We start from the raw sequence: 24647 nt of genomic DNA on the forward strand, positions 1-24647 counted from the left end.
CTTCCCAGACCAAAAAGAGAGGCAATACCTTGGCAGAGAACAATTGTGACTACAGAGGAAACTTGAAGTAATACAGCTTAGTCAGAACTGGTTTACTGTTTTAAAAGACTGTTCAGTAGTTGCAGGGGAAAAAAAGGAATAGATGGCATAAAATATTTTAGTTTACTTCCAGTCCCTAACACAGTTTCAGTTTTTCATTTCTTATTTTCACTGATAGTGATAAGTGAGCCCTCATCTTCCATTCTCTTTGTGAACACTGTTTTCCCTGGCACAAGTTAGTGTTCTGCACTCCATAGAGAGGTTCTGAAACCCAGAGCAACCCTTTAATAAGTCATGGAAGAGTGGGATAGAATGGGTACTTGGCTTGCTCTTTGAGGGCCATGGTACATTAAATGGCTAATCTAAAGTTTGGAAAACTTCAATTACTTTACTTTCATGAGAATGAGCAGAACTCCTGAAACTATTTTACCCACAGAGAGGTTAGTCAAACTTGGAAGGGACTTCATAAGTGTTCAACAGACTTATGTCCTTAAAGAATAAAGGTTTCTGGTATCCAAGCATGGAAATGAGATGCATGAGCCAATAGGTCTAGTCTTACTTCTGCCAACATGTTCTGATTTTCCCTAACATAGCCAACAGAGATCCAACAGAATGCCATGGAATGGGTACATTTAGCAATAATGGGCACACACTTAATTAAAGGATTTAAAGAAGGAGAAAATAAAGAAAAGGGGAAAAAAAAGAAAAAAAAAAAAAAGAATTAAAAAAAAGAATAAAAAAGGACCATTCCTATCTTTAATAACCATTCCCAGGTCAAGTTAGGAAGAAATACATCCTCAAGCGGGAAAGCCAGTGGGAGGATAGTACAGTAAAATTCTAGGTAAAATAAAGTATTTACATAACCACCAACTGTCTAATATTTGTTAAGCTGTAAATGCAGACACTATCCAGTGCTAGGTTGCCTTTAATAGTCTCATGATTGGTTTTTTCTTCCCTGTTATCCTTTCTCCTTCTTTAGGATCTTGCTGTCTTTCTCTCTGCCATGCTTATGAATAGTTTTCAATTTAGGAATCCAGTGAATTCCCCATCCACTGAAGTAAATCATCTTTGAACCAATTAAAGGAGGCTTTTAAAGTATCCCCATCTCCCTTTTCATCGGGTCAGTCCGAGTATGGAATAACAGTGGAGTTTACACCTCTTAAACATAAGGCATACGACCACCTAGGAAAATAGAAACAAAATACTTTTCCATTTAAAATTTGTTACATAACCTGTACAAATACAGAGAAAGGAAAGCAACAGCTGAAGTTGAAGAAGCACCTTTGCACAGGGCCTGGATCAAATCTGTATGCATTAGGAATAGTGGGAGTAATAATGGATATCAGAGCTTCACATGTGTTCAGGCATCACTGAACACTGCTGCAGTACTTCAAGACAAACAGGAAGAGTTTAAAATTAATGACTGACAAAATATTTGAAGAGAAAGAGCTTCTCCTCCCACCAAAACACCAATCAGTATAAGACCACTGGGCTAATGGCCAGAAAACCATGTGTTCCTATTAAACCTTCTCTAACAATATCCTTCCTCTACAACTACTGGCACAACTAGACATTACCCACTTAGTTTAACCCTCTGTAGAGCAGCAAAAGTTTCAGTGAGGCTAATTTCAAGAATTCTCCTATTTCAGTGTTTATTGTCCTGGTATGTATACATTAAGCACTCAGCACAAGAATAGACTGAGAAAATTATACTGTCCAATAATGTGAATACAATCTGTGCGTGGCAGAAGAAAAGAGGTTCGGGATAACTTCATGTCTCAAGAGTGTAAGAACATCATAGTGAATGCTTGGGATTGTAACATTCATGCTTTTACATGTTGTTTGTTAAGGAAAGGTGATATCCTTAAAAAGAATTAGCTCAATAGAACACTCTAAAAGACCACAACACCACAGTTTAATTACTCTTTCATCATCCTTGAGAACTAGCGATTGACCTGGATAGAGCTAGACACAGACATTCCCACCAAATAGTAGTATCTGGACATTAACACATATACTAAAAATGTTACTTTCCATCATAACTTTATATTCTATTCTTTGATCTTCTATGTATTAAGTTCTGACTACTTTTTATTTATTGTTCTCTTTACTTCTCTGACTTCAGTCTCACTTTGCAAGAGTCTAAAGATGATTGTTTGTAAGGAGGATTAGTGCTTTTACCAAAACACTTCTTCTCCTGTTGCATCTTTCTTTACGTGGGACATTTCAGAGGAACTACCTAAAACTGAAGTGAAGAATAAAGATTTTAGGATAGATTTGTAAAATGTGTACTAGGAAGTAAAGAAATAGTTTAAAACTATCTTATCAATACCCCTGAGAGAAATTACACTTTCAAGAGTTCAGAGGAGACATCTTCCAATGAGTTAACAGCTTGACAAGAAGTAAAAATAAAGGATAGTAATAAAAGACGTTTTCACCATAGAAGGAAAAATTTAGTGAAGCCTGTGTTTGCATACATGCAATTCAAAATAGTCACAAATCATCTGAAAAAGAGAATAACAGGTAGCTGGCAATGTCTGTGGGAGATATTGCATTACCCACAGCAGCACAAATGAAAGTTAATGGTGTAAACTTACAAAAGAATCTTGCCAGACTGAGTAATTCTGTATTGACTGCTGCTAATAAGGGGCAATTCATCTACATGATGATTGTGTTTTCTCTTATTTTATGTATTCAGGTAATCTGAACCACACTGTGCTATCCTTCTAGAAAAGAGCAACATAACATCACACAAGAGCAATCAAAATGGCATATAACTCTACACATGGTAAAATTAAGGCCTGATTCAAAGTAACCACAATTTAGAAGCAGAATCCAAAGTAGTATTTAATGGTGATAGTGTTCATTGAAAGAACTATTTGAGAAATGGCTCTATAAGTTTATTTTGTAAGTTATAAGAAGTCCTGTATTATATCCTGATTTTTTTCCCCCTTTTTTTTTTTTTTTTTTTTTTTTTTTTTTTTGTTATACACAAAGGATTAAATTATTTACTTGCACATTATCCTTTCAGGCCAGTACAGAGTTTGCTGGACAATTTAGATTTACACCTATTAGTTCAATGACCATTATCTTCAAACTTTAGATCAGTAAGTAGATTATGCTGATAAGATCAATTTGTTTTGACTACAATGATGTTTCAGAACAAAACTTTATGTTGCTCTGCACCTTCACAGACTCTTTAACTTTCCTTGACTAGAAGCATGGAGAATAAGACATCTCACTCAGTACCTGAATTTACTGAATTTCAGCCTTGAGGATGTTTCATGCTCTTCCATTTTCTTTGCCATTAAATCATCCTAAGCTCTACTGAAATCAACTGACATTAAATTAACCTCAATAAATTCATTATTTCATCTGTGATAGCTCTAACTAAAGTAGGACCACAGACTGTGATTTCAAAGTTCCTTAGTCAAGCACTTTAATATTAGCTGCTGATTTTGCCTGCATTTAAACTCTACATGATTTTCAAGTTGTACTAACCAATTTTTTACATAATTGATACAATTTCCTCTACTAGTTACCATTCAGTAGCCCTTCACTTCTTATCTTCATTATTCCTGTTCTTCCTATTTTCTCCATCCCAGTTCTGATTGACCAATCCCAGACTAACTCTGTCTTCCATACATTTTCTGCTGCTGCACAGAATATCTCAGAAACACCTCCCATATCTTTTGTTTTCAACTCCTTCTCAGCCTTGACCATTAGCTGTCTGAGGACATCTGTTTCAAATCAGATATTGTTAGCTTCAGCCAAATCTCCCTCTTGTATTTCTCTTAAAATGCCTACTATGATTCAGCTTTTCACTAGGGGAACAAATTCAGTACTTGCCACCTTTGGAGAACTTCCCATTATACAATGGCAATAGAAATGTCCATATTTCATTGTAAGGAGTTCTCACAGGTGAAATGAGTTAACTGATTTACATTTATTGGTCCAAATCATTAACTTCTCTCAAATCTTTCAACTAGATCTGTTTTAGAAACGTGTGTTATTATATGTCGGTGCTGCTATATCCTTTCTTTAATTCAGCTGAATTAATTTTCCCCAAGTTTGTTTCCATTCAGAGTAATTAGGTGAATTAAAATAATTTTAATTGATGATTCTGCCCCTCTTCTCTGCTTTCATGTGACCCACCTGTATTATTGCCTATACTTCTTGGGCCCACAACCAAAGAAGAACTTCAAGTTGCTGGAGCTGGTCCAGAGGATGGCCATGAAGATGATCTGAGTGCTGGAGCACCTCCCGAATGAAGACAGGCTTAGGGAGTTGGGGCTTCAGCCTGCAGAGGAGAAGGCTACAAGGGGGACCTTATAGCAGCCTTCCAGTACCTGAAGAGGCCTACAGGAGAGCTGGGGAGGGACTTTTTATATATTCATGTAGCAACAGGATGAGGGTAAATGGCTTTAAACTGGAAGAGGGTAGATTTAGATGAGATATCAGGAAGAAGTTCTTCACTGTGAGGGTGGTGAAACACTGGCACAGGCTGCCCAGTTAGGTGGTGGATGCTCCCTCCCTGGAAGCACTCAAAGCCAGGCTGAATGAGGCTGTGAGCAACCTGGTCTAGAGGGAGGTGTCCCTGCCTATAGCAGGGGGTTGGAACTACATGATCTTAAAGGTCCCTTCTAACATAAACCATTCTATGATTAATTAAAAATAAATAAATAAATAAAAATAAAAAATCAGCATAATGTAACAGATTTTTGAAGCACCTCTGTTGGTCAAAAAAGTTGATAAAATTCTCTTCTCCAGCTGATGTCTAAATGTTCCAAGAGCAAGTTTTTTAGTGGATTTTTGGAAAGAGTCCTTCTTCTACCGCATTATATTAAAGCTCATGGCTAAATTCTGGCCTGCATATTTCCTTAGCATGACGATTTGAGCCTGACTTTTCTATAATCAATGAAAATATCTAGCAAGCCTGCATATGATAATGGTTGGAAGCAGTGCAGGCATTATTCTGTAGCTCAATATATATCCATCTGGGCACAGTCACTCCTGGGGGTCTGGAAAGTCATGTAGAAAGACTAAACTCCAAGCCAATTGAGATGAACTTTTCTTTAAAACTTCAGGAGATAATGTAGCAAGCTCTTAAAATCAGCGGGAGCTAGAAGTCTAACTGTTCGTGATGTTTTAGAAAGTCTATCCCAAAAAATATAAGCAGCAGCTAATAATTTAGTAATTCTATCAAAACAAGCAATTAAATGTGTCTTGCATGATTTGTTCTCTATAAAAATCATGCTGTTTGTTTACTCAAACTCCTATTACCCTCTAGATTTTACAGATTTCATCTCTGGGTATTTATTCAATTACTTTATAAGGAATTGAAATCTAATTCATGAGCTACTCAAAGTGACACCTAATCTTTTCTTACAGTCAGTCTGTCAAATGAAGAGGTGATCAGTCAGAGTAAGGCAGACTATTCTTGCCAACACATACTACTATGTTTAGAAAGTAGAAAGTAAGTGCACTAAAGTTCAGTGAAATTGTATGTCAAGGTGTTGCTGAGCTTCCCAAAGTATTTTAAATCACCTACATTTTCTAAACAATGCAATTAAATGTTCCTAACTACTGTGGCTCCCAATTCTTTGCTTCCATAAATTAGCATAGAAATGTCCATCTACAAAGACAAAAAGGACTTTCAGCTTTGAACTGATGTAACATAAGACTCTATTACAGCTCATGTTCTAGCTGCTCACCTGCTCAGTTTGTAGTTATAGGTAGAATTTGCTCATAAAAAAAAAAACCAAAAAAAACCTTGGCAACTTAAGTCAATAACCATTATCAGTACCTACAATTTGATTACATTCTTCCAGAAACAAAAAATAACTGCAACCCTTCTCTACAGGGATCTCCTAGAAAGACTCCAACAGAGGGCCGCAAAGATGATAAAGGGCCTGGAATTTCTCCCATACAAAGAAAGTCTGAGTATCCTGGGTCTACTCAGCCTGGGGAAAAGAAGATTGAGAGAGGATCTGATGAATATTTATAAATATCTAAAAGGAGGTGGGAAGAAAATTGATGAGGCCAGGTTCTTCTTGGTGGTCCACAGCAATAGCACAAGGAGCAATATCCAAAAATTTGAACATAGAAGATTCTATACAAGGAAGTGGAAGAACTTCTTTAAAATAAGAATGACAGAATACTGGAAGACGTTGCCCAGAGGTTGTGGACTCTGCTTCTACGGAGATATTCAAGACCCATCTGGAAGCCTATCCATGCAACCAACTGTATGGAATCTGCCTTAGCACTTTGCTAAGGTTTGGCTCAATTTTCTCTCGAGGTCCCTTCAAACTTCTGCAATTTGGTGACTCTGTGATTCACGCTATAAAGACAAACTATTTGCTTACAGATGTCTGTCATGTTGATATGATATTCCACTCTGGGCTTAATTGAAGAGCTAGGTAATTTTCTGTGGAATTTCTGATATGTTTTCGAGTGTCTCCCTAGGCTACACCATTAGGGTCACTCTAGGGGTCTCCTGACACCTGTAAGATGGCACTGCATATTGTCATCAATATTTCTGCCACAGTTCAGCAGCACAGTGGACTTAGCCAGAGATTCATGAAGAATGAGTGGTGACATTAACAGTTGCCTGATCTGATTCCTGCATGGAACTCATGAAAATGACAAATAACAAAATTCAGAGAAAGCAGCATGTTGGATGGACGCTGGGAGCATTAAAAAGATATTTCTGAATTTCTTCATCTCCTACTGCAGGTATCTGCCTGATCTCTGCACCTAGAAGAGTTTATGACACATAGCCTACAACCCTCTCCTCTATATATGCCCTAAGTTGTCCCTTTGAGTAGAGGTTATTGCTTCATCCTTTCCCCTCAAAAGATGGATGGAAGATGGAGTACTCTTAACAAAATTGCATTTTTGTGAACTGAAGTTCAGAGTTCAACACAAGTTTCGTGTTGGAGGTCAAACCCCCAGTTTCCACCTCCCAGGAAAGCACTACATTCATCAGCAACAAATGAGGCTCCTAGAGAGGAAGTCTCCATCCTATCTATCAAAGATGCCCAGTTTTCCAAAAAAGAAATGAAAGAAGCTTCAGCACGAAGGATGGGAAATTTACTTCTGAGTACTCTGGTTCTTTATGTCCTGCAGGATTCCCTGTGGTGAGGAAAGGACAACAGGAATGGGAATTAACTTTATGAATTGCCTATTTGGATTTTGGACTTGAATATTGTCTAAACTGTATTTTAGCCACTGCAGTGTTTATGTGGACCCAAGATTTTGCAATCCTGTGATGTATCCTTGACTTCTAGACTGGCTGTCAGAGAGAGCATTTCATGATAGCCCAGACCACTTAGAGAATAGGAGCAAGGACAAGAAGCAATTTGTTATTACCCAGCCATTTCAATTTTGTGACAGTTGGGGTCTATTGGCTTCTGCTCAGAAAGCAAGATAACTCTGAGGCCTCTGCAGGTGTGACAGTATTTTCAGTCATGATGGATAAACAGAAATAATAATTTAAGAACAAAGGTGTAAAGATGACAATACAACAGCACAGAAGACTGTATAAGCTGTAAGCTATGAATATACTGAAGACTGTGGAAAACCTGATTAAAAGCAAACACTAACATTTAATTTTATGTGCTTTAAAGCCATGTTATTTAAAAAAATATGTCACTTTGAACACTAGTAGCTTCAACTTGGAGCTGTGACACTTAAACATTCTCAACTAAAAAAAAGAGCATAAAATATGGATTTGTAAAACCACAAAGTTTTGCACTGGATCAGTCATGATGCTACAATTTATGTAAATTGACCAGTAATAAGTATTTGGTAATAAGCTGGCAATCCAGCTAATTATGTACAAACTGGAACAAAAACAGCTCACTGCCATGTAGCTGCAGTGATATTGTAGATTACCACTGTTAAACATGGCCAAAAAAAATATATATATATATACACACACACACACACACACACACATATATATATATATACACACACATACATACATATATATATATATAGTATATATATATATATATTGTATATAGTGTATATATATATATATACATATATATATATATATATATATATATACAATTTCCATGTCCAATAAAATATTTCAAGATAGTAAAATAATCAGATAGAAATTAGCATACCTGTCAAGATTGGTTTTCATAAATAGAGCATTTAATAAGCTCCCTTTTCAGAAAGTTTGCTACTTAACATTGGTTAGGCATTTGTAAGAGTCCAAAAAGCACGCAGTCTTCTAACTGCTGCTGTGGATGCTGTGAAATGACAAACCTAATTCAAATTCTTTAATTATCAGTGGTGATAAACTAGAGGACATCCTTCTACTTTCATTCCAAAATCAATTTTACCATTGATTTCACAGAAATGAAAGGAGATACTTTCCTTTCTATTCTAAAGGTCCTACTATTAAGTGGAATAAAGAGATTGTGAATAATCTTAGAAGAGCTACACAATACCATATCAGCCACAGTGTACAAAAATAAGCAGAAAATAAAAACATTTTTTGTTTTAGAAGGTGCTGTTTTGCAATAGAATGGTTATTTAAGAAAATTAGTTGCAATTTGAATTTTGAGAAAGAAAGCAGAAAAAAATCCTTCTTTAAATCAATCCTTGAATCTCCTAAAGCACCATTCAGATACATATCTGCAGGGGGAAAAAATGCATAGCTGATTAGATTATATTCAAGTAGAATAAGCCTACATACAGCTCCAGAAATCTGATAAGTCTATATCTGATAAGTAAAAATTGTATTACTACTGTTAAGAATTGATAAAGTAAACACTAAGATTTTCTTAGCAAATCAGTTCTTTCTCTATTATAAACAAAACAAAACAAACAAATAAACAAAGAAAAAAACTACTCAAAAGAGGACTCAAATATTCTGGTTTTAAAGACTTTTGCTAGCCAAGAAGAGAATGAGGAACCAGTTTGCCTTGTTACACCAGTGCAAATCTAGATTTACTCTAACATATCTGACAACAGAAGTTTGTTCCATTTATCTTTTATTTGAATGAGTTCTTATCTCTCAGAAGTAACTGTCCATCCATAACCTCGAGCAGAAGAAGCCTCTAATCTGCTGATTGCAAGAAAGATATTCCATGTGAAATATCACTGTACTTGATGAGTTACCACACCTTATCACTAAGTATCAACTGCAGACCTCTATCAACTGCAGAGCTGTAAATACCAGTTGTGATTTTTCTTCTATCTGCTATGACCAGTCTAGAATTTTATGATCCAGTTAAATAGAGTGAGTCTGCTAATGTCAAATGTGACATAAATTGGCTTCTTAGAATGCCTGGACTGAGCTTAGAATGAAAAGCTCTATCTATCATGCAGACCTGAAACAGACTGGGATGCAGCAAGGGGCAAAACTGAGGTAGATCACAAACTCACCTGTCATTCTAACTGAGACTCATCTTTAAATAGTGGCTTTTTGTGTGTCATGCTTTGTTCTATCATACATAGATATGGCCAGCACAGGGTGGCAGTGGAGGTTAGAAGAAGAGTGACTGAATCTTTCCCAAGTTTGAGTGACGTATGACATAATAGTGTTTCCTGTAACAGAAATGACTAGATTTGGTCTTCCAAAGCTTATTCTCTGTGCTGCAGTGCAGTGTTGCCATTCTGCTACTGTCATGATATTTAAATCCTACTGCTGGCTATCCAGTGCTAGAAATCACTGCTCTCCCCACTAGAAAGGTTTATCTGGTTCTTCATTCCATGTTGTCAAACAGTTTTAAGATAGTAAGTGGTTGTTTAAATATAAACATCGCTCAAAATAATTCAAGGCTCATCCTTCAGTCAGGAAATCCCAGACTAGTAGTGTCAATGAAGAGAATACCACCGCTGATTGATTGACAATTGCCACAGCAAATAAGGAATGGCACTGAACACCAGCAGGTTTAGATTAGCTGGGGATGAGGGTTGTATTTATGTAGTAGAGATCTGCAAAGTTGCAGTAAGCTCAAGTGCCAGGGGCATGGAGGAGGTATTGAAATGTCTATACAAAAATACATATATATCCTATGTATTTGTGGAAGGAAGAGCTTCAGCCTTTCTCTTGTTTTGCTTTTTCTTTAATTATAGCACATTGAATTTTAGATGCTTCCACCATACATTAAAAAACAACTGAAAGCAATACAGAACACTTCGCCTCTAAATGTAGCTGCCCCTGGAACACGGCTCTCAGCATCGACAGTGACAGCAGAGCAGATTGCGGATCTGACAGCTCCTACATACCTCAGTTGTCCTGTTGCTCTACAGCTCAAACACAGCTCCTAAGTAAAAGGTAAATAACCAAATAAAGAGATAGCCCAGGTTGCCAAAACAACCTATCAAAATCTTTTCTTGAAGTTACTCAATTTTCTACAATTGTAAATATGCATAAACTGCCTCTTCCCTTTCCACAAATGAATAACATCCTGTTCCGTCACTCTATCCTTTTTTTACTGAGCCCCAAGGTTGTTCCAAGAGCTGAGCAGAGAAATTTTTTACAAAGACATGGTATCACATCTGGGCTAACAATTCCGTCATGGGTTAATTTTCTTGTTCCAAAAATGGCATGTTTGACTGTTTTCTCTATGTAGCAGTCACATTCGTAGAATCATAGAACCATAGTATCAGATTCCTCTATAAATAGTACTGGTGTATTGCATCAGAATCATAGACTGGTTTGGGATGGAAGGGATCTCAATGGTCATGTAGTTCCAGCTCCTGTCATGGGATGCCAACAATTGGGTCAGGCACTAGGTCAGGTTGCCCACTGCCCTACCCAACCTGGCCTTCAATACCTTCTTCAGTTCTAAAATTGAGACAATAGCTTTCCCCAAATTCTTACCACAGGTCTTGTGACAACAGATTAATACCCTAAGATGCCCATACACTAAGGAATTACCTTTAAGTACTTTGGAGTTTCTTAAAAAAAATAAGTAAATAAAGGGCCTACCTTGGCTCAGACAAGTAGGTGAGTAGGTACAGTTGGAATGATTGATAGGATGTGTCAGAATTCATAGTCAACATTAAACATTTCAAACAAATATTTGTCCCTGTGACTTCACGCAAGATGAAAAAAAGACAGATGCCCAAACAGAAAAGCTCAGAGGCACACAGATGTATACACAAGCTTCATTTAGACTGCAAGAGCCATCAACAAACAAGGCTGAGCTAAAACCTTTGGTTTTTTGGCAATGCTGAAGTCCCAGAAGGGACGACACAACCCAGGTCTGCTTGCATGGATAACTGGAGTTCTAATTTGCAAAGCCCTGAAAGCACAGGGTATTCAGACCTAAAATTCATAGCCTTCCTGTAGCACAGAGCAGTTTATTAATTATATGATTCACAGACAGTTTCCCATTTATACTTTTTTGCTTCCCTAGAGCACCCAAAACAAACAAACAAAGCAAACAAATACTAATTAGCATGACTGTTCCCAACTGGAAAATATATATATATATAAAAGCCCCAAATAACAGAGATATGAGAATTCCATCAGCCCTTTCAGAATTTTTAATGTTCAGTTATTTGGAAATGCCTGTGCAATGCCCCCATGACATATAGGATCAGCCCCAGGGCAGGATTCCTATGCTCATTTGTCATGGCACATGAGCTATACCAACAGAGCTGAAGGGATGTCCCCCAGGCACAACAGAGGAGACATTCAGAACTTTGGGCAAATAAATCTTTGGAGAACACTTTCTAAGTGGCTATACATAGCCATTTATGTGATAATGAGAGACCTTTAGTTTTCTATATCCTCGTAAATGTGCATGGCATTACAGGACATGTGCTGAATGAAAAACAGGACCTGCAATTTAAAGGTACAAATGAAAATGAACTAAAACATGTGGTCTGCTATGGTGAAATAGAACTTTTTTTCCATGGCATTAAGGAAAAAGATGCTTGATATAATACAGGGTTACATCAAATGCTGAATAGCTGCATGTCTTTGGTTTATGATCCAAACCTGTATTTGTTTGCATTTTGATCAGAAGTCAGTATCTGCTTCACACATCTACAAAGGAATATCTGATATTCTGATAGGAGGAATGTCTCATAATGAACTGTTGGTCCCCAGTTTGCCAACACTGAGAAATCTTCTTATGGGATATACCCAACACCTATACTAGAGATTGCCATCTAGATCACCTTTATCATTAATCGAAAGAACATGGTCTTCAACAGCCCAGATCAGACTTAAAAAAATAGTCTAAAGATGAACTGCATCTTAAAATTGTTTATAGCTCCTCACTGATACAAACCTGGAGAGATTAATTTCACTTCCACTGTAACGATGAATTTGACAAGCAGAGCATCACTTCTACCCTTTGTCTTCTACACAGCCTTCTTCTATACTTTTTTAGAGTACCAGGCACAATGAAGTGCCTTGCTAAGGTGCAGTTTCCTGCTATCACTGTAGAGTTACTGACCTGGAGGCACAGTCTTAATGCTCTGCTTGAACCACCCTTCAGCTGAGAACACTCACCACTTAAGTGGGGACTAGAAATACTTGGAGAAATGCTGTTCATCATGTTTGTGGATTATTGCAGGATGTAAACAAAGCATGGAACTAACTTTATGTACAGGTCCATAAACTCAGAATACTTGAATCGCTCGTGTTTGACCTTGGCATGGAATTTCCTGTGCCAGAAAAGCATAGCTTAGGGGTATCAACACTCCTGGGAGATAGCCCTTAAGCTATGTATGTGTTTACAGAAAAACTATACTCCAGTCATGCCTTGCATCAGGGAACAAAAAATAATAAATACCATAGAAGTTGGATGTGCACATTGTTTTTAAACTTCAGTGATGCTGCCAGAACATTACTGTAAATCAGGCCCTGAAACAGAAATTTAGAATACTGTCCAGAAAGATATTATTTATATATGTATATGTATGGGCTCATAAACCTCACAAGCTGCAGAAATTTTAGGTAGCTAATTATTCAATAAAAATTTACCCTTAAAAAAGTGTTGTCATAAAGATCAATACTGAGCTTCAGCTTAAAGAAAAACTGAAATTATAGATTTATTTTGTTTTCAGTTATGCACTGCTTCATTTGGGTGACTGTGTGTGCTGTAACAACATCCTGGTGCCTCTCATAAAATAAATACAGCAATAAAGACAGCAAATATCCAATACATAACGTGTGCTTAATGAGATTACTCATTGTAAATAAGTCATGTGAAATGTTTCCTGATGATGAAGTCAAGCAACTAAGTGGGTCAATCTGCAGATAATGGATTTGTACAACTTAATGTGTATCATCTGAATTTTAAGACTGAATTGTCACCTTATCCAAATAATTTCTGAGCTTGTTTTGCAATTGAGAAACTCTCCCCCTCCTCATGCCACTGTGGTCACATTAACTAAAACCTGAGGAAGGACAACATGGGTCATAAGCATTTATATGTAATTGTCAGTGTCATTACATTTTTTTAAATCTTATTTCCCTTTTTTTTTTCCTCAGTCCTTGCTGCAATAGAGAACCAAGTGGCTCCTTTTGCCCTGTTTCTCTCAAATTTTGCTCCTGAGCCAGTCACTTCTGTTAACACATGCACTGCTATAGTCTGCCTCTGTCTGCCCAAGCATGAAGGATTTGCTGCCCTGCTGGGATGTGCTGTGCTTTACTGCTAATCCAACACTACCTTGCTTCAGCTGAACCTTTCCCCGCTGAATCCATAAATCTGATTACTGGAGAAATGTCCCAGCTCTTCCCCAGCTCTATCATACAGAAGACTGAAAGGGGAGAAAGGATGCAAATGAGAAAAAATCATCAGAAGGCTGAGCAAGGGGAAGAGGGATTTAAGCGGCTAGTTTAAAACCGGATTTAGTAGCTGGCAACTGATGACAGCATTTCAGTAGTGCAGGATACAGACAGCCTCTTTAAATGGTGAAGAGGTGGACAGGAAAGTGCCTCCAGCACTGGACAAGTAGGGGTGCAGGAGTGAAAATGATGAAGAGCTGCAGGAATACCACAACCCAGTAGAAACGTACATGGGATTGCTTTAATACCTCCTTTAAAAACAAAGCACTTAGAATTTTCCTTTACCATCAGTGCAAAGGTGAAAGACACAAGAACAGAGCAATGTATTAATAGCTCAGTTTTCAAATATTTCACATATTAGCCACAAAAAAAAACAACAAAAAAAAAAAAACAAAAAAAACCACATTTCCCACCACCCAGACTGTCTACAGAATTTATTAGCCAACAGTGTTTTAATAGAAAAAGACTTAAAGCTCAGGGAAAGTGAAAGAGACCCTGCAAAAGGCACTTTCTGGAGTGCAGAGTTATTTACATGTTTTATAGAGCACATCCACACAGGAGAGGAAGGGACGCAGTTCACAACGTGAAGTCTCAGGAGAGCAGTGAGTCTGGCCAAACAGAGCCATTTATTTGTTTTGTGTTTAAAGCGAGCAAGACTGATTTCAGAAATGATTCTTCCAGGCTCAGAGCCTTAAAACAAAACAGAATTTGTATGTTTCAATATGTTCCCACTTGGCTCCACTGTACAAGAGTAAGAACATTCTTTACATAAAGCACAACCACCAGAACACCTTCCAAAAGTACAGATTTCTTTATAATAACTTCTGTGAAGAAGAAAACCCTCAATTAGTTAAAACCAGAAATGTTTACGAGCTAACTTCCAGATCAAGCTAAAATCAAATACTGTGTAGGGCTAGAGTGCATTCTTGTCCCTCCAGTGTTCCCAGTAAACTGGGAAAAGTTAAAGGCAAAGTAACTTTACAATTTGTTCGCTGACTTATATTCCATGTAAACAGAACCATAATATCTTACATATGTATTCAGGGCTCAGGAAGAATTAACTTTCACTCTCCTTGTGAGGGCAGAAAGACATCAGGCTCAGCTGCCAAGCAGGCTGGCAGACAAAATGTGCAGTGTATTCCCATGGTGTAGCACCTACATAAAGCTACAGCCTAAGAGATTTGGACACCTCACTACAAGAGAAACACTGAGGCTCTGGAGAGGGTCCAAAGATGTTCAACAAAGCAGTGAAGCGTCTGGAGCACAGGTCTTAAGGGGAGTGAGTGAGGGAACTAGGATTGTTCAGTCTGGAGAGACCTGGTCACTCTCTACAACTCACTGAACAGAGATTGTAGAGAGATGGGGTTGGCCTTTTCTCCAAGGTAGCAGCAATAGGACAAGAGTGAATGGCCTTCAGTTGCACCAAGGAAGATTCAGGTTGCATAGTAAGAAAAAGTTCTTCTCCAAAAGAGTAGTGAAGTACTGAAACAGGCTGCCCAGGGAGATGGTGGGGTCACCATCCATGAAGGTGTTCAAGAAATGTTGAGGTGAGACACTGAGGGACATGGTTTGGTGGGCATGGAGGGGATGGGTTGACAGTTGGACTTGATGATCTTAGTGGTATTTTACAGCCTTAATGATTTGATGACTCTTTGATCATATGAGCTATGGTAGTGTGAACAGCTGTGAAGATCTTCATACAGATTCCACTGTTCTCAAAGTCCTTGTTTACTTCTGAACGTTGAGGGGTCAGATGGCAGTGAATGAAGATCTACAAAACAGTGGCTTAGGGTACTCACTAGAAATCTTTTGTGCCCCAGATAAACTTCACCACTCCTTTCTGCTGTTTCTTAGTAGCAGAAGACATCCCAAAAGAGTGGAAGGGGATTAGGATGATGGACCAAGAGCTCTGTAGTGTGAAAAAAGCAGAGAGAATCTAATAATGCTGCACAGAGAATGTGTTGAATGCTGACCTCAAAAATTGCTGTTAACCCCAAATATTTCTGCAACACAGATGCAGTTTGTGATAGTTCATTATCTCTGCATAATAGATCTAGCAAGCAAGCCATCCTAGCAAGAGGAAAGTTTAGTATGCCAACAGCAAAGCAGTGAAACTCCTTTTGGAGTATCTTATAATCAAACACTACAAATCCTATGGAAGACATGACTAAAAAGTGTAAGCGCAGACAAAGACACCCTTAGGTAATTCCCTTGATTAAAACTCTCAGACTTGAAATGAATCTAATTAAGGACATTGTGAAGGCATAGAAAGTCAGTGTTCACTTATGCCCTCTTTTACAGATGGTGAGTTGCCAAACAGAACTGAGAATCTTAATTGCAAGAATCATCAGTAAATTCAAAAAAAGACAGTAAATTAGGGACTGCAAAAGCGTCAGACTGTTACACAACTGCTAGCTCTCCTGGTTCTTGCACTAGATGGCAAAGGCAATCCCAGGAGAGGACATAGCGCTTCTTTATAAAGACTGCTGAAAAAGGAGAGAAAAATCTCTCCCAGACTCATGAATTCCAAAGTGATGCAGCCAGGGAAATGTGTGAAAGAGGATGTTTACCCTGTTTACCATTTTGCTTAACAGTCATTCTTTCACACTGTTTCCTACACTGCTCTTGAAAGTTTTACAAACACACACTATGGTTGTTGCATGCAGTTGTCACAACTGGCTTACAAGTAAATGCTTATAAATACCTAATTCAAAGAATTAGGCAGAAAAAATCTGGCTGGCTGCATTGGAAATGGCTTAATGGGAAATCAAGGAAAAAATAAATAGACAAATAAATAAATAGAATAAAACAATAAAAAAAGAGCCATCACAGGAGCTATCTTGTGAACTTATTTGTGGGGTATTTCTGAGCTCTTTAAATCCGTTCAACATTCAAATACAGATGGAAGCAAACTTCAAACAGGCAATTATTTCATGAACACATGCTGTACTCTATATTTGCAGAAAACAGTAACCAAGTGAACGGTTGAACCGTGTTCTAATAGTAAGCTTTTGTGTTCTGTTTTTCTTTTCCTCCTGTAACTGTTTAAAAATAACACTGCTTGCAGAGTTATCCTATGTTAGATCACTTCTGTTGCTAACAAAGACAACAAAGCATGATCCTCAGTTTATCACTTCTATTGTCAATATGCAAGATAACAGGTATATAGAAATTACCCATGCATGGACATGTCTGGTGTAACACAACAAGCAAAGACTAATCAATCTAAATCCTTTCATTTTTGATGGCTTAAGAATGAAATACTCTAAAAAAGAAAATACCCAGATGGGAAGAAAAGTTATTATACTTATGAAAGCTTTTAAAGTCACTGTCCAAAAAGTCAGTTCTTGACGTTAATGGAAATCACTGAGTGCAACTGCTCCTGACCTAATTACTTTTACTATCAAATATTTCCATTTCAGAGAGCACCACACTGCTATACTTGTGCTCATGCCACATCCCTCTCTATACAAACAAAATAACAATCAGGCCACATCATAAAGTCAATCCAAATTCTATGAGAATGTAAACAAATAATTAAGAATTAGAAGTTAGTTACTGGGCTAGATCCTCAGATGGAAAACATCTGTTTAGCTGAATGGTTCAATAAATATGTTTATGTGGGTTTATTTTCATAGATAGATTAACAATGATATCATTAATTTTAACATAATTTGAAGACAACCAGTAATACAGGGTTTACAATCACTTTCAAGATCAGCAGGAGACCAAGGGAAGACAAAAACTGGAATCTGTTTCTCATTCATCTACTCATAAATGGTGACAAGTTGATAGCTGAGGACCAACATCAATCTGTGGTCTAGAGCCAAAGAAAATGTCACCTAAATCCTGCCAACCCCTCAGCTGAGATAAATCACCATAGCTCTATTAGTCAGCCCTCTAACTTCCAGCATCCAAGGATTTGGCTCTATACATAATGTATATTCAGACAAGATATAAATCAGTGCAGAGTCAACTTGACCACAGTTACTTTTTTCTTTTTAAATATTACTGTGTCCTTGATAGTTAAAGCAAATCTCAATAAAGTCATCTAATTGGCAGCATTTAAACAGGCAATTTCCACTCCAGTAAAGTTCTCTTACTGCCCACCATTTCAAAAGTTGCCTACACTAGACTAATATTCCCACTTATTAGTCCATGAAGCGCATAGGATCACTAGTTTTTCTTTCATGAAAAAGTGGAAAAAAAACATCACCCAGTCTTGGTGTTATTATACGAATCTGCAGACAAGCGGTGCTATAAATGTCATTTGTTCCTGGCAGTCCCAGCAGGAGCGTATGGATTAATTCCCACAAACCATGCCCATGACAGGGCAGAACTAGCAGGCTCCTTGTCATCACACTCAGCTGGAGCACAGTTAGTTAGAGCAAGTGGCAGGAACTCCACATTCCATTTGATTTGGATTCTGCCAACAACCATGCTTGCCACACCACACTTGCCACTGATCCCCATGCTCCACATGGAATGAATTAAATTTCTGAAGAGGGTGAACTTCTGAAGAAGCCCTGCTAAGACCATACCCAACATTTCAACAGCTCGGGCTTCCCACAGAGTTTGGTTTGGTCTTAGGACTTGCTTCTGTTCTTTCTCAAGCACTGAGTCTCGAAATTTTACCTGGCAGCACTGTTCCAAACAGAGAGACTTACCATTCAGACTCTCAAAGCTTTGCATTAAAAGACTCAGACTTACGGTAGAGTGCTGAATGGGTATCCAGGCAGGTGTTTCGACTGAGCATTTGTGGTATGGACATCTGCCATGGCTCTGCTGCAAACAAGTGAAAATGGCATTACACACAACACAGTACGTGCTGCAATCACTAGGCACAATGGGCTCCATTCCAGATGGAGCATTTAGGAGTTTACTAGGACCCGTTAAGCCTGACAAATTCATTTTTCTATCACTATATAAGATCTGCAGGTCATAGAATCAAACTTTACCCATCACTTTTTCAATGAAGTTCTCAGTTAGGTGGATGAATGCAGTCTTCATCTAACCTGAACCCCAAGCAGCTGCCATCTGGTTTCCTTCCACAACAGAGCATTCAGGGAACAACAGCAGAGCTTTAGAGAGAAGGTAAAAATCAGCTTTTTTCCCCCCATTTCATAATAGGCTGCATTTTTGCATCACGTCTTATTTGAATTGCAGCCTGAACCACCCCAGGGCTATTTCCCAGGAGGAAATCTGTCCTGAATTATCAAGGGGTGTTTCTTTGCTGAGTAGTACCCACAGGTTGCTCACCAAATTGAACATGGAAAAAGAGCGAGACTCCTGCAGTTCCCTGAAACTGTGCAAAAACCAAAAGAGTGAGGGGTTAACTTCTAGTCTAATATTCCACATGGCAGTGCAAGATGCTACCATCGAGTTTTCAGGCTGACCTACCTGTAATTTCCATTGCATTTTTAGCGATTCAATTACATTTTAGCAAAGGTTTGTAGCCCATAAGAACAAATTGCAATAGCGGGTTGGGTCAGAATCCCTGAAGAAAAGTTCAGAATATATTCTGCTGTCTGCCACCATTGCTCTCAGCATTTCACATATGAGTCAAACTATTATTTAGCTGCTAGAATTGGAGGACTCCCTTAATTATGTGTGTTCCTGAAGCTGAACATCATGTAAAAAAATGAACAAACAAACAAAATAACCAGCCTTTTGTTTTATTCTCATTTAAGACAGGCATATTGCAAGAAGCAACAATATACAATACACTTTTCCTTTCCTCATGCTGAGAGCAAAGGAGGGTGACCTCTGAGAACAGAACAGATGAGGCTTTATGCTACTTTCCACTCACAGTCTGATTTGAGAACATTAACTAACAAGCCTATTTCTGTTTTCTTCTTTATCACCAAAAAGCAAACATTTCTAAAGCACTGCAATGCTAAACACTTTTATAAGGAGGAAGAAAAAAAAAAAAAAAAAAAAAAAGGTAGGAAAAGCTGCGCTTAGCAATTTCAGATTTGTATTCCCCAAACATTAAAAACCTTCTATATTTCCACTTAGACACCTTTAAGGAACATTCAACAATGCATAGTTAGTAAGCAGGAAGCATTATATACTGAAATGAAAGTTAAGAAAGCCTTTTTAATGGGATTGGAAAAAGTCATTGGTATCGTGGCAGGAATATGTTATCTCTTTCAAGGAAGGGATGAATGCTACACCAAACCAAGGCTATCAAAATAACAAAACTATAAACAAATAAACTTTGATCAAAAGGCTGGATAAAATATTTCCTATTATTATTTTTCTTTCGTTAACAGTCTAACCTAAGTCTAAATAAAGGCAAGACAATTGATAATCTGCTTTGGACAGGACATATGTTTTTGATTGAAACCTTTAACCTCAAAAACTCAGGTAACCATGTATAGCAGTGTCCAGAGATTCCTTAAAAGTAAGTTCTTAAAGAGGATATGTCTGCAAAGTAAAAGGTCCAGATCTTGTAGAAGGAGGAGCACTCTATATATACTCCTTACTTTGAGATTCACATCTGATAGAGAAGCTAATCTCCTTCCTTCTCTGGAGGCACTATTACATGTAATTAACAATCCAATAGGTTTATCAGAAATGCAGACTCACATAGGTAACAAGACAAAAAGAACCAATACCAGAAGGCAAAAGAAAGACTTCAAGACCTTCAGACACTTTGAGCCAAACAACTTCTTCCCAGCAAGCAGCCTTAAGAAAGCTTCTTTCCTATGTACTTTACTCAGCCAGATGTTGAAATAGCTGACTGTAATTGTTCTGGTTACAAACATCAGTATGATGTAGAATCATAGAAAAGCTTTTGTTGGAAGGGATCTCAAATGATCAGCTTGTTCTGTTCTCACTGCCCTGGGCAGGACTGACAATCACTAAATCAGGTATGTATATTTTGCATATTTTTCTTCATGGAAATACTGAATCAGAATGGGTAAAGCTGAGAGTTCTGTGGCACTGCAAAGCAGAGGTTGTTGGTTGCAGAGGCTGTTGGTCACAGAGATGCGGTTGCACATCAGCAAGCTCTGGTGAAAGTATCAAGGATAAATTCCTCTTTTGATGTGGGTGATCAAACACACTGATTGCAGGAGGTGTCTGAGGGACTCTGAGAGCACGTATGTATAGATTATTGCCATTTTCTCATGGGGAAGTAGAGATGGACAGAAGATAGAAAGACTATTTAGGAACAGTTTATCTGCTATAGGTTTCTTTAGGTCTCACTGAATTGCAGCACTCTTAAGATCTGACTTAAATTCTTTCTCAGGGAAGATACTGGTGATTAGAGTCAAAAGGAGTCACAGGCAAGATTCCCTTTGTATCCACAAAAATAGCCAAGAATATGATTTGCAAATTGCACACATGTCCTTGAGTGAGGTCTCCAAGAACAAAAGAGTTCTCTGAAGTCAAACCCAATGGAAGACACTCATCTACTCTTATACAGCCTGACAAATTATCTTCTCTGATGCAGAGGATTCTCTGGGGAAATGAAAACCGTAGAACTAAAATATAATCATACACAAGGCAATACCTCTGACCTACTGATTCACTCATAAATAACCATTCCTTTCTCCTTGACTGCACACATCCTCTCATTTTTCAGAACTCTTGTATCAGGTGAAGGGAGGCAGAAGGAAATTTGCATGGTAGTAGCAAACAGATTAAAAACACAGAAGAAATGCATGATTATGTAGAGGATGTGTGCCAGGAGACCTATCTTTTCTGCTTTTAATGTCCTTTTGGATATTGCAAGGAATCCATTTGGTCAACTCTAGCTATCTGAAATGTTTAAAAATGCAGTTCACCTCAGCACTAGGAAATTATCTTCCCACGTCCACCCAGGCTCTTGGAATATTAGAGAAAGGGCTTGCTAAGGCTGCATAGCTCTGCTGTCATTAAGAAATGCTATCATTACTTGAGGCAGGATCAGGCTTTCTAATTTTCTTTGTCTTACTCAGTATCTTCCACCTTTCCTTATGTGTGCAGCTCTCCACTGCTGTGCAGTAGCTTTAAGCCCAAATCATATCTGCCTGAGCAGTTAATTGAACATTTTCTTTTCTCAGTTTATAGAGCTGTTCACAGATTTATGAAACAAATCACCCTTCTTCTTTCATAGTTAAAACTAATCTCAATAAAGACATCTCTCTGAGATCAGCAAATTATAATCTAATGAAATCTATTGAAAATTTCAGTTGCACTAAACAAGGTCAATGCTTAGAAGAAATGAAATGTCATTCAGAAATGAAGATCAAAGTAATTCCCTTCTATTCCTGCTGCTACCATAGAGACCAAGGGAGGGGGAAGTGGGGGAAGAAGAGATTTAACAGACTTAATTCTTCCTGAAATTTATAATTAACTACAAGGGAAAAGGGACAATTACCATATTTCTAAAGAATAAAGGAGGAAAAAAAGTTGAGCTTTTGACAAGATATAATTACAAGACATCGTATATGCAATGCACATTGATTTGTTCTGTACAATTTTCTTGAGGCTCCCCCCTAAAAAAAAAAAAAAAAAGATTTTTTTCTAGAAAAGACAGCACGTGTCTCATCAGTTTACATTCATAACATTTGAAATCCAAGAGCTAGAGGTTTACAATAATTGTTCCAAAATTTAACATTGGTAAATAGAGATTTGAAATAAATACTCGGTTGCACTTCCCATCTGTCAGACTTCTGTGAGTACGTTCTCCAGCTAAGATGAATGGTAATCAATGAAAAGGATCTTCCTACACTTCTAAGAATGTGCAGTTTAGCCAGCAGCCAACCCAAGTCATCAAAGCTGTCCTCAAGTACCACTTCAGAGTGGAGTTTACTGAATCACATGTAAATTGCATGGATTCAGCAGTATCACACTTTTAAAGTCTGGCAGGAAAGCACCACATTCTGAAGTGCTCATCAGGATCTAATAATGACTACAGAAAAAATCATTTTGATTTTAGCTAAATGTGAATCTCTGGGGAGAAAATCATTAAGATTCCTTTGTTTCTGGTTTATTGGAGCCTGAATATTCAGCACAAAAACTTAGCTACCCAATTTATGATTTGAAACTGCAATGATTCCAAGCTTGAAGCCTTGCAGAGAGAAAAACAACAAATGTTGCACAGATCTGTTTAGCACTATTAACAACATGCACGCAGATAGAAATGTGGTAAGTTTTTTTTGTTTCATATCCAGTTAAATTTAAATCAGATCCCTATGTAATGCAGTACTCTACAGTTCTGCCAGTTTTCTTAAGATTATAACATCCTCCAGCACCCGAGGTACCACTTTGTCCTCAGTATTTATGTCTTGCTTTATCATTCCCTAATATTTGGTCAGGCTCCATAAACAGCATCTCAGACACACGCATCTGATCCTGTAGGAAGTTCTATAGACTAAGATGAACATCACTAAGGATACACCATTTTAATCTATATAAATATAGAATTTAGATTAACTCAATATAAACGAGGAGGTTAAAGGAGGACCCCTTTTTTAATGAGAACTGTTTAAAAAGCACTTTGACATAAATAAATATTCTATTAGGTTTTGCATTAACATTAGGCCACCATAATCAGTATTCCAAGTTAAGCTCAGTGTGAATTCATATCTGCAAAATGAGACTGACAGCTAGCATGTATTGCATGCTCTCCACCTCCAGCAGTTGACCTAATCAGATTTATCATTCTGTCCTCCTGAGAGCGCCTTGGGACTGATTTTACTGCTCTAAGTCAGAGAAGCCAAAGTAGAGACATCGCTTCAGTGGTGCCACCTCTGTTTTGCTCCATTCTTCAGCCAAGTTGTAAAAATGCCCCTTTACTCCAATGGTTTGGCAATGGAAGTCAACTGAGTTGGCTAAACTCTAAATGAAGGTGTCCCCCCTCACTTGGAGAATCCACAGAGGGGGGACAGGGTCCCAAATCTATACCTACCCTTCCCAAGGATGAAACGCTATCAACATGTAATGTGAACTTTTAATGATATGCTCAGTGAAGATTAGCAGTTTCAAGATCAACTAGCTCAGCCACAGCAGCTCCTCAGTCAGATTTACAGAATTTTGTTTTGTCTTCTATATTAAGACTAAAGGGAATGGAAATTTAATGCTAACAAAAAGACAAGCTGTACGTTTTACAGCTTTACTTCTCTGTATTACTCCTAACTTCATGCTGTGATGTGAGATGATGCATGTGCAGAGAGAAAGAAGCCTACAGAACTTATACTCAAGGTATATGCTAGATGTTGGTATCATACTTGTGAGTAGCGGCTTCTTATTTTCCACAACCTTTGCCTGTATTGAGACTTATGATCACACATCCATCAGAGTTTTGCCTAAAGTGCACACATGGATCTCCTCTGTTCTAAATATATTGCCAGATGAACAGAAGAAAATAGAATAGACAGATGTTGCTGGCTCCTGGCTACATCGCCAGTCAGAATTGAACATGTTCATCATTGGGATGGCTCAACATAAACAAGCATGTGACCCTTCTTCCCAGTGCCAGCACAAAACATAGATTTCTTTTCTTTCTATCTTTACTTCATTGTTTTAAACCCTTGAATTAATTTCTTAGAAAAGGTGCTTGGAGGACAACAAGGAAGAAGATACGGAAGAGTAAAACAGAATTTTAAGAGAAAGAGAGAAAGAGATGGAAAGGAAGGGAAGGGAAGGGAAGGGAAGGAAAGGGAAGGGAAGGAAGGAAAAGGGAAGGAGGAAGGGAAGGAAGAAGGGAAGGGAAGAAGGGGAAGGGAAAGGAAGGAAGGAAGGAAGGGAAGGAAGGAGGGAGGGAAGGAAAGGAAGGGGAAGGGGAAGGCGAAGGGAAGGGAAGGGAAGGGAAGGAAGGGAAGGGAAGGGAAGGGAAAGG

At 38.0% G+C, this 24647-nt stretch overlaps 1 protein-coding gene across 18 annotated transcripts in view; it reads right to left on the minus strand.

Annotated features, from left to right (window-relative positions):
• The window catches only part of DLG2 (discs large MAGUK scaffold protein 2), a 964547-nt gene that overhangs the window by 790194 nt on the left and 149706 nt on the right, over nucleotides 1-24647 (minus strand). For 12 of the 18 annotated variants that reach the window (XM_032442245.1, XM_032442251.1, XM_032442239.1 and 9 more), the window contains one exon: nucleotides 18527-18601. The exons of 4 other annotated variants lie outside the window; for them this stretch is intronic. In XM_032442245.1, the coding sequence (XP_032298136.1) occupies nucleotides 18527-18601 (75 nt within the window). The remainder of the gene's footprint in view (nucleotides 1-18526; nucleotides 18602-24647) is intronic. 2 more of the 18 variants (XM_032442247.1, XM_032442252.1) reach the window with 1 other exon arrangement.

The sequence above is a fragment of the Coturnix japonica genome, chromosome 1, assembly GCF_001577835.2.
Source record: "Coturnix japonica isolate 7356 chromosome 1, Coturnix japonica 2.1, whole genome shotgun sequence".
Taxonomy (NCBI): domain Eukaryota; kingdom Metazoa; phylum Chordata; class Aves; order Galliformes; family Phasianidae; genus Coturnix; species Coturnix japonica.